General features: G+C 36.4%; 1 protein-coding gene across 2 annotated transcripts in view; it reads right to left on the bottom strand.

The window, feature by feature from the left end:
* Window positions 1–362: 362 nt before the first annotated feature.
* Window positions 363–11,165, bottom strand: part of DYNC2LI1 (dynein cytoplasmic 2 light intermediate chain 1) — a 28,782-nt gene continuing 17,979 nt past the window's right edge. Inside the window, exons 9-14 of one of the 2 annotated variants that reach the window (XM_014560976.2) lie at window positions 7,955–8,031; window positions 7,283–7,353; window positions 5,646–5,743; window positions 5,131–5,223; window positions 1,995–2,070; window positions 363–667 (exon numbers count right to left, since the gene is read on the bottom strand). In XM_014560976.2, coding sequence (XP_014416462.2) covers window positions 2,002–2,070; window positions 5,131–5,223; window positions 5,646–5,743; window positions 7,283–7,353; window positions 7,955–8,031 — 408 coding nt within the window. In that variant the 3' untranslated portion in view covers window positions 363–667; window positions 1,995–2,001. The remainder of the gene's footprint in view (window positions 668–1,994; window positions 2,071–5,130; window positions 5,224–5,645; window positions 5,744–7,282; window positions 7,354–7,954; window positions 8,032–11,165) is intronic. The other variant, XM_006186802.3, reaches the window with a different exon arrangement.

Genomic DNA, 11,165 nt, shown 5'->3' with positions numbered 1-11,165 from the left:
TACCCAAAATAAGTACATCAATCACCAGAGGTGCTGATTTAAAATGCAGGTTACTAAGCCCCATTCCAGACCCACTCATTCAGGGTCTCTGGATGTAGGGACTCAGGAATGTGCGTTTTAAATGAGGACTTCAGATGCTTCTTGTGCTGCACTATTAGAGTAAAAAGATGACACCTGTGAAAGTGAACCCACTTCCAGTTTCCTACCAAATGCAGCTGAGGACTCCTTAGAGAAGGACCATGTCTAATATAAACGCTTAACCTTATACTCACAACTGTTACTACTAACTGTTCTGCTTTCGTATTCCTGGAAACAAGCAGGAACTTATCAATGCTCAACCGGGTATACACTACTTAAACATGTTACAGGTAAGCAGTGCAAAGTTCTTTTTATTTAAAAAAATATATTACATGTAATTATACAATTTTTTTCCCTTTTAAGAGACTTAAAAGTATCCAGGGAGTTGCACTAATATAAGAAATTCCACTTTTCCTTTAACAAATTACACATCTAAACTTTCCTCGCTTGTTACTATAATAGTTAATAAAAAAATATTACTTGTATTTGAGGAAAAGGAAATAAACACACCATAGTTGAATGAGGTTCAAGAATCAAGCTCAGTTTGTTTCCAAGACTTGGAAGAACTTCTTTTGTACTGTTCCAGTTCCTAAAACAAAAGTATGTATTTCTTTAAAAAATTTTAAATTTAAACAGGCACCTTAAAACTGCCTTAGCATTTTTTGCTTATAACAGTGTATCCTTTATAGCATTATCATTCCCAAAACTTCTTGACAGTTGTTTTATAAATGATTATACTTAGGATTTATTTTCTAGAAATATAGAGTATTCAGAGTTTCTGTGTAGCATGAGCAGGAGAGATGAATTTAAAGTTTCAGACAGAATTATATACTATTTAGTACATATGAACTTTCAACTAAATGCATTTGTCATATTTCAAGTATATATAAGTGATCTTATCTTTAACGGTTTGCTGTTAACTTGTGTCAAACTGGCTGAAGTTAGCAAAGTATCAATATTTAAAACGTACATATGCTTTGATCCAGTGATTGTACCTTTAGAAATTTATCACGCATAATGGCAGAGAAGAGCACAAGGGTGTAACAGGACACTCACTGTGCTGCACACAACTGGAAACAACTTAGGGATCTCCCATAAGTAAAGACTGATTAAATACATCAAAAGCAACAGTGGTCCTATGTGCCACATGAAAACGGCAAACAGGTGGGGAGAGGGCAGGATACTTCCATTTTCTACTTTATATACTTCTATGTCTTTTTTTTTCCCCCACAATGAGTATATGTTACTTTTACAATTCATAAAACAAAGATAAATTTTACTAGGGGTGGAAATCCTGCATGAGATGACTGACATGCAGAAGGGATCATCTAAGGGGTTGCCTCCTGGCCTCTTACACGTTGCTCAATGTCTAAGTAACTGTACAAAGTATGTTATTTCAGATAAGCAGAAAGTGGTTACGCTGCAAGATAAGGCAATCACTGCCCTTTGGCTAATGTCACTGAAGTTCATAGTTGCTAGGAAAAGACAATTCCATTCTCATTTTCAGAAAAATTGTAGATTGTCTCTTTCATATCTATACTCTAAGTTATTAAAATTTAAATATTGAAAGTTTCAAAACTGTATAAAGACTTTGGAAGAATTCTTAAAGTATTAATTCCAAAGAAGTCTTTATAGCTTGGTCTATTTTTTTCTAAAGAAGTTAACTCAGTTCATCAATTACCTTACCAGAAGCTTATGGTTTCAAAGATTACTGTTCATTTATGAGCTAGTAATCAGTTACCATAAACTTTGTCTTGAATTGGAAGTGTTCAATTATTTTTACCAATGGCAGTGGTGAGGACATTGCTTTGAGATTCTTGGCTAGCAGACTCTCCCTTCCAAAGACAGCAGAGAATGGGGCTGGTCGCACCAGCCATGCCAGAGGGAAGTTGAGTAACATGTGGTACAGAACTCACCTGTCCACTAGGTCTCCAGGATGTGCACAAGTGACCTCACAATTATATGATGGTACTTTTTCTTTACACTGCAAATCTTCATGGCCGCGTTAGTATTTTAAAAGAGAAAGCAAAACCAAGAAAGGTTTCCACCCTGCCTCTTGAAAGCCTCTAAAGTTTTCAAATATAAATGGGCCACAGTCTGATAATGCCTAAACAGCATCTTTAATTAAGAACACTAAGAACCTTTCCCCCTAAACATGCAAGTGTGTGTGTGTGTGTGTGTGTGTGTGTGTGTGTGTGTGTGTGTGTGTGTGTGTGTGTGTGTTTGAATTATAGGCCTAGGGATTATAAACAAGTTGATTTTTGAAAACAGGGATTCAAAATAGATACGTATGGTTGAGCAAGAAGACCTTAAAAATAATTGTTTGCCCAAACCTTTTCCTTTTTTTTTTATTTGACAATAAAAAGGTAGAAAAGAGGGAGAAGGGTTCAGCAAGTGCTTTCTATATTCATTTCCCTTAAAGTCAAGAATCCTTTAAAACTAGAGGGCTTTTAAAAAAAAGTAACTACTGAGAAAGTATTTTCTGGTGCTCCTGTGAAGTCTGGCAAAGAGAGTTAATGAAGAAAGACACTTAGTCTGCAGGAAAGGTGAAAGGGGTCTTAAGACTGACCCTCAAACCCGTGAGGACTGACTGTGAGGATCCTCATGCATCTGTGGGGACCGGGAGCAAAAGGGATTCTGGGCAACTCCCCTAAATGACATGTTTTTCTACGAAGGACTTATAGTAAGGTATCATGGAATACTGCGGCTCAGTGTCTCCCCACTCTGGCGAGATTCTTTGACAGCTGTTATGGTTTAAGTGCAGTTCTTAGGGGCGGAGGAATGGACACGTCTTTCTTGCCTGATGATTCTACATGACTTGGGTCTTTTTGAAAGGCTTAAGCATTAGAGGAACTGAATGGAACTCATGAGTTAGACTCCCCATCTTGGAAGTGACGTGCTCTAATTTCACTGCCAAAGCTTATGGGCCCTGATCTTTCTGTTTGATTCCTGATTATTTAAGCCACTAATAATTGGGCTTAGGGATGGGGAGGGAGTCAAGAGGAGGATCACATCTGGTCTCAGACAGGCTCAGGGCCAGCCTTCCACCCATGCAATTGGGTTATATTTCAGTGAAACAGGATGTCATCTTTCCTCCTAAGAAGTACAAGAAGTAATTGGGTTAAAGGTATGCAGACAGGCACAGAGTATAGACTTCTTTAAGCATTTACAGGTTGCTTCTAGGTTAGGACATACTTTTGTGTAATTATGGAAAACCCTGAGTGAGAAATTTCTTTTATATGGATGGTTCTGATTTATTTTGATAAATCTAAAGACTATAATGCTATTTTCACTGAAAAATGTTATGTGGCAATAATCATATTAAAAGATCAAAAGGGCAGGCAGGCAATGTTAAGAAAGAGCTGTAGACCAGATTTTCACCTAATGCAGATTCTTTTATAGGTTGTGTTAATAAAACTGGCATCGACGGTCTTGCCCATATTAAAAATGAAAATGTTATTGTTAAATGTTTAGAGGGAAAGAGGGCTCTTTCAAAGTTAATCTATAGAGAATTTTCTCATACCTAAATCAGCTTCTGTGTGTACCAGTTGTCAACTGGAAAAAATGTAAGGCCCTGAAACTATTTTGGAAGAACATGAAAGAATATACAAATTTAAAATTTTGGCTATTAGAATGCCAACCTTTGGATGTGGAGATGAAGTAACTGAGCATCAACTGGTAATCATAAGGGTGACTTTAAAGCAGAAGCACAAAATTATGTGATGGTACTACATGTGCAAACTGAATTCAATGCAATTCATCTACTAAAATACTATCAAAGAAACTGATTTAGAGGCAAAATTAGGAAATAATTTTTCGGGTGAGTTAAAAAAAATGTCAGGCAAGACAGTATAGTAATTAGTGAGGTACAAAGGTTGAGTGAAGAATGATACAGGTGTTGTGGGCTGCTTTCCAGTTTCACTCAAAATTTGTATGGTTTTAGGTCAGTTAGGGAAGATGAATTTGAATATGAAAACTCATGACACTCAGAAATACTTTTAATAATACCTATATGTATAAATGTAATAAAAGGGACCACTATATAATACAGATACTCTTATCAACAATGGCGGTTAGTCACTGACTCCTAGTTAAATATTAATTCAGAGATGATTTCCAACTAATCTCTAGAGCCAAGCTGCACACATAATAAGGGTTACATGAGGTCATTTTACTGATCCTACAACATGCCTTTCACTTTGCTACAGCTAAAAGCCCTCTAAATATTCATGACATGTTTTTCAAAAGTCTTCTGGACTATGTTCAAATAAAACATTGTTAATTCATTATAGGGCCCCTGAAAGTGAAAGGCTAGTGCTGAGAAAAAGACCCTGGTCACTGCTCATGGTGGTTGGTTGCATTCAGGTTACACTTGCAACAGTGTGATTGGCCAGGTGGCACAGCTCTGTAAATCCCACCTGAGAGGTGATGAGGGCACTCAGCTTACTGTGCTTACTGATGTAAGGTCACAGGCTGCATGCACAGAGTCTGTTTTCATCAAACTAAGAGGAGATCTTGGAAAAGCTAAATACTGGATCACGATGAATTTACCACCTTTTGCATTCTTACTTGTGTATCACAAACGGTGCTACCTGGGCATATATGGAATGCAGTCTCCACTTTTAACCACTTTCCTGAGAGATCCTGGGTTTTGTCAGCTGTGTTTGAGTGCTTTCAGACTGGGTCATCCTTAATTTTTCTGATACAAGAAAAGTATAGATACATCTAAATGTCCTAATTTTAAAAAACCTTTTAAGTAATCCCACAAACAAAAGGATATTACGGAAGTGTCTCCCCAGCAGTGAGGTAAAACTCATTACCCATCTTTAACATAAACTGGAAAATCCAAAATGGATATGTAAACATTAAGTCATCTCTGGATGACAGAATGATAGGTGATTTTTTAGTTCCTTCTTTCACTTAAATAGTACAAGAGAGGTACTATTTAAGTGAAAAAATTAAGGAAACAAATTGAGAAAAATTTATGGAATTCTAAGGATATTTCTGTGATAAAACTCAAGATGAAATAAAAGAAATGGTTTAGGGTAATACCTGATCCTTCTGAATTCTCATTTCATCAACTTCACTTTCAGCATACTGAGGGTCTTTTGCAGGGTCCTTGACGTCTTTTAGTGTGTTGGTACTCTGAAATCACAATTCTTCAAATCACTTTATGCCCATAAGCCAAAAAATGACTGTTATCAACCTCACTAGTCAACTTCCCGTTCCTCAGCTCACCAGCAAGGGCTGATCTTTGGATCTTTTATCATCACCAGTGAGGGCCATTTCAAACTCCACCATGTCCTCCCTCCTCCCTCTGCTTTCAGATGTTGTCTCTCCCTTTTGGAGCCAGAAAGCTCCGTTTGAAAGCAGAGTGAGAACTGTGTCTTACTCATTTTTTAAGCCCCACAGTGTGTCATATGCAATAGATTTTTAGCAAATGTTTAATTGACTTTTGAGCATGTGAATAGAAAACAAAGTCACCATAATAGGCCCACTGGGATATTTCCCAATAACTACTGAATAGTGCTGAAAATTCTTGCTTTAAAAGAATTAGAAAAATATACCTTTGGTGGAAAGAGCTTTCCATACACTTTCTTCCACAATTCCATTGGTGAATGGGCATGAAGCTTTCCAATGTCATTATCAGGAACAGGAGGAGATCCTAAAATTGAAAGTTTTACTCCAAATGGCTGCATTGATAAAACATTACAAACTCTACCAATAAAACAAATGATACCTATAAAAATATAAATCTTAGATCACTCATTTCTCCTCTCCCTAATATAGTCACTATTAAAATTTATCTAACCCAGTGTAGCAAGGCCCAGGGGGAAATTCTAGTACCAAAGAGGAGACAGAGTAATGAGTAATCTGTAATTCTCCTTCCTCACACTTAAACTGCTGCTCAGCAAAAATACGAAGTTTGATATTCTCATGTATTCATGAATTTGTAAGGAAACATATTCTTCTGTGCTGCTGAGTGCAAACTGGGACAGCTAATTTGGAGGATAATATGGCATTACTAAATATAATGGAAAATACTAGAAGATCATATTAAGTATCTTTCCATGGGCTTATTTGCCCTTTGTATATATTTTTTAGTGAAATGTCTGCCCATGTCTTTTGCATATTTTCTAACTGGATTTTTTCAAACTGTTAAGTTCCATATACTAGTCCTTTGTCAAATATGTAGTTTGAAGATACTTTCTCCCAGATTATAGCATCTTTTTATCCTTTTCACATGGGCTTTTAAGAGCAAAAGTTTTTCATTTTGATGAGGTCCAAGCTCCATGATTTTTAAAATTCAATCATTTTCAACCTTTTTTTTGATCTCCAACTACTTACATGGGCAAAAGATTTCCATCAGCACTACCTATCAGTACATACAGTGATTCTTACTGCTAATGAAATTAAGTTGGTACTAATAATAATTATAAAACTCAGTCTTTATAACTATTCATTAACAGCTCTATTCTTTTCATTCCAATTCAGTCTATAATCTCATGACAAAGATCTCCACATTTGAAGTCAAGTCAACTTTAGCTTGTAAGAGTAATGAGGGATGGGAAATAAAAACAAAAACTACTATCAGCATGTTAAAACCAAACTATGCCAACCCCGGAGTATAAAGAGTTGCTAGGCCTGAAAATGTCCACAATGAAAACAGCTTCTATGGGAAGGTAAGGAGCTTTACTATATAAACTTAAAATTCCTTTTGCTTCGTGAGCCTAGGGCATCTATAAATTTAGGAAGCACATCCCATTAGCTGAGGCAAGCTCTTCTCATACTCCAAAGTTAAGGCATAGCTAGTTAATACAACTGTGTTCTTTTTGGTTTATTCCATCATTTGAATTTCTTACATTTTTCATCATTGCCCATAATATATAGCTTTAAATTTCTTGACCACTCTATGCTTCTGGTTTTCTTTTAAACTCAAGGAGCTAAAATTTAAAAGTACCTGGAAATCAGTGGGGGAAAGAAAATACATGTACATTTTTCATCTTACATCTCTTCCATCATAAATATGTCAATGTGGTGCATTTTGCAATGAATACTGTGTATACAAGTAAATATATAAGAAACAGCAGCAATGGTAATGAAACCAGAAATGGTGGTATGTTGGAGATGAAGCGAACAGGGAGTAGGATAAAATCAATAAGCAATTAGAAAAAGACTGAACAAGCTTAATAAGTTCACCAACCTATATGACTTAAAGAATCCAATCCTGCTGTGATAAACAGTGGCTTATTCTGATCCACACATATTGATTTGCTACATGGATAAGAAGAAAAAAGAATCTAATTTAGTTTAGCAATCGAGTATCTTGTCACTCTCTACTGTAAATACAAGAACCAAGTTTTATGTCTAGCTATTGGTGAGAGCACTGCCCCAAATGAGTAAGTGAACATTAATGTAAGTGATTTCAAAAATTAAAGTATAGCATTAGTAAAGGTTTTATAGGAAAAAAAGTGACAGACCCAAATGACTTTAAATCAAACCCCCCAAAAGTAGCAGGGTTAAGAAAAATACATACTAAAATTAGAAATTCCATTTCTAATCAATATAAGAAAGTGGTAATAAAGAGGGAAAGCTGCTAAAATGAAAGAAAAGTAAGAGAAATCAGGGAAACAAGTATAGCAGTATCATTATTTTATTCTAGTCTAAGTATTTTTAACATTTTAGTTGTACAATTTGAGAAATATTTAAACAATGTAAGAAGCAAGAGATAGTATGAAATTATTTCTCTAAGAACAGCCATCTGGGGTACTTTCCTGGTCAAGAAACAAAAGCCTGGCGAGAACAATAACCAGATGAAAATACTGGCCAAAAAAATAATAAAATAAAAAGATATTTTAAAATACTTTAACAGTACCTTTTGTCAATGCCAAATGCCAACTGGTTAATAACTCCACGTATTTTTAGTAACAGAGCTTCTGATTTACTGGTAAACTAAAAAGAAAAAAAATCAGGAGAATAAATTATTTGCTCTGCTTTCAAATCAGTGAAACAGGTAAAATAAATATGGCTGTGAACAAGTACAGATTGCAGAGAGAATTACTATTTATTTGCCCAGCAAATACTTGTGTTTGAATAGGTACAACAAAACCTGAATAAAGGAAAAGAAAGAAATTTTGATAAATTTGTTTTAACTCACTCTTCAAACTTTATGAGTACATGATATTGAATGGATCTGTGTTTATACAGTAATCATTTCAGCTACTCCCACATATGGATCCTCCTCATTGCCAAAATGCAGTCTGGTTGGTTAAAAAATAGGTGGTATGCTTCATAAATAACTTTTCCATTCAAGGGCATACTGCTGCCTTCAAAGCAGTTAATGTGGAACTTGCAGACTGACTAGTCCAACAATATTGATACTCACTAAAACAATCTTTAAACTTTTCTTCTTGCCTTTGGAACCTGCAAAATAAGCTACTGAATATCCCAGTGGTGGTCTGTAACCAGGGTGACCATAACCAGAACGTTTTAGAGAATGAAACAGGGTGGGTACTAATTATTAAGCTGAGAAATCAGGTGAAAACCGAGACATTGTGGTTACCTTTCAAATCTTTTAAGGCTACATTTGTTTTCTGGAAATATGAAAAGTCACTCAACCAAATCAGAATGACTAAGATATATCAAAATTGGAAAAACAATCTTGAACCAAAATAAAATTAATTACAAGGCAGAGAGATCAATTTTCAGGATAAGATTCATTCTGGATTAAGAATAAGCTCCCAGGGGAAGTATTCCAAGGAGGACATTCATGTGAATATATAAGATATGATACATTTATTTTTAAAAATTGAAACAATTTTAATGCTTATAGTGAGATAATTTTTGTTCTGTTTTGTTTTTGTTGGGGAGAGGTAATTAGGTTGGTTGGTTGGTTGGTTGGTTGGTTGGTTGGTTGATTGATTGATTGATTCATTGATTGATTTAATGGAGGTACTGGGGACTGAACCCAAGACCTCGTGCAGGCTAAGCTATAACTGAGCTATAACATCCCCCCAAGGTAATTTTTTAACAGGAAAACTTTAATTGAATTTTACAAACACAACTTACTATTATTATTATATTACGTATTATTTCCTATAAGGTGAGGGAAAAAACCTAACCACAAATATATTTCATAGGACTGTAGGCCTGGGAGGACATGAGAAGTCTCTAATTCGACCTTACCCAGCTGCTGCATCAGTCGTCTTGAAAACATCCTCCACCAATAACCGCAGAGCTTCTGCTCATAAACTCAGGGCCTGGGAACTCGTTATCTCCAAAAGCAACTCACTCCACTTTCAGATAATGGTAGTATTAGAAATTTATTTCTTAAATTTGAGCTAAACTCTACTGATTCCTTGTTCTCGACTCAGAGAGCAAGGAATGCATTTATTCCCTTTTCCATTGAACAGTCCTTCAAATATTTTAAAAGTGTTCATTGCATTCTAGATGCCAGACTATAATTTTATACTCTTCCTTATGTATCATAATTTTAAGTCCTATACCATCCTGGTGGCTCTCCACCAAATCTGGTCCTACTTATCAGTGTTTTTCTATTTTTGGTTTATTAACTTGATTAGGTTGCTCATACTACTGAATCAGTATTCTTGACTAAATGATTAAGGATCCACTACAGTGTTGGGAAAAACTGCTAAGTATCACTGAATCTCGTACAGCAGCACCCAGCTCTCTCCTTGGGACGGGCTGGAGGGTAAGAGCAGAGGTGAAACTGAAAGATGGGGCTGTGAGAACTTCGGCTGCTCTCTTCATGGTTTGGGGAGCTAGAAAAGCTTTGTGGTTCTCTTGGTAGCTCAGAAGTGCTCTTAGGTATAGCGCCAACCTCTCATCCCTCTGGCTTACTGATGCTGAGATGAAGGATTCTCAAATCCCTGCCCTGGTCCCCAGTCTTCTAGGGTCTTCTGAGCCATGGTTAATGGCAGGCCTGCTGTGGCCTGGGTTGACCTGACTTCTTTCAAATTTGTACCCATAAGACCAGATTAGGCCCTGACTGATCATCAAATGCGATCTGTTTCTAAAGAAAGATAGGGAGTTCCCTCAGTTAATTAACAAGAAGTAAATGTGGGGCCTTATCTAGTGGCCAAAATCAGAAACTACAAGGTCCACAGTCTTTGCTCCTGTCCCCTGGATGAGTCATTTACTTTAAATTCCCCTTACCTTTTCAAAATAATAAAGAATATTTCCAAAGTACTCTGTCAACTTAATACATAAGCAGATACAGTACAAACGTAAGAGGGGATGATTTTTAAGAAAATACATCATAAAATGTATTTGGAGTATTCTGAAAAGTATAACAAATTTTAAACATAGATCGTATTTATTACTTTTAGTTCTAACATACCAGCTGTGAAGGCTGGGGCCTAGGCCATGTTGTCTCCAGTTTCCTCTGAGCACTTTGATTTAGAGGGGAAAAGAGACCATTCAAATGGGAAGAAAGTATTTTTTTTTTTTAACGAAAATGTTTTTATATTTTATTGCATTAAAAGATATCCAGCAAAATTACCCTGCTGTGGAAGATAAGGCTAGCAGTAATTATAATAACCAACATTTGCTGAACAATACTGTGTGTCAGGCCCTGTGCTAAGCTTCCTCTTGTACACCCTCTATCAGTCCTCACAACCACCCTACAAGGAAGGCACTGTTTTTGTCCATTTTACCTGGAGGAGGCTGAGGCTTAATGAGATTGAGGAGTTGTCTGAGATCACACATCTAGTAAATGGTTGCCCTGAGTTTTGAACCCAGGCCAGCAGGACTCCTGAGTTCATATTTCTGACCTCTACAACAAACAGCATGTTTTTTAAGTTTAAAAAGGAACGTACTTTTAAAAGATTTTTTCTTTTTCTTTCACGAGAATACAGATTCTGATTCTTAAGGGGAAACTAAGAAGGCCATCTAGCAGACTGTGTTCTCTACACATACTACAGTCACTCTGTAACAAGGGGGTTGGGGGCAACGGAAAGGAAAGGAGGGGATGACAGGCATTAGTAAAAGCACTGGTACTCACGACTGTGCATCAAGTTGCTAACCTGCCCAAATCTGTTACTGTCCATTCAAGCCCAAAGGACAGG

The sequence above is a fragment of the Camelus ferus genome, chromosome 15, assembly GCF_009834535.1.
Source record: "Camelus ferus isolate YT-003-E chromosome 15, BCGSAC_Cfer_1.0, whole genome shotgun sequence".
In the NCBI taxonomy this organism is placed as follows: Eukaryota; Metazoa; Chordata; class Mammalia; order Artiodactyla; family Camelidae; genus Camelus; species Camelus ferus.
The sequence above is the reverse complement of the archived record's forward strand: the minus strand, read 5'-3'. Positions and strand labels throughout refer to the sequence as shown.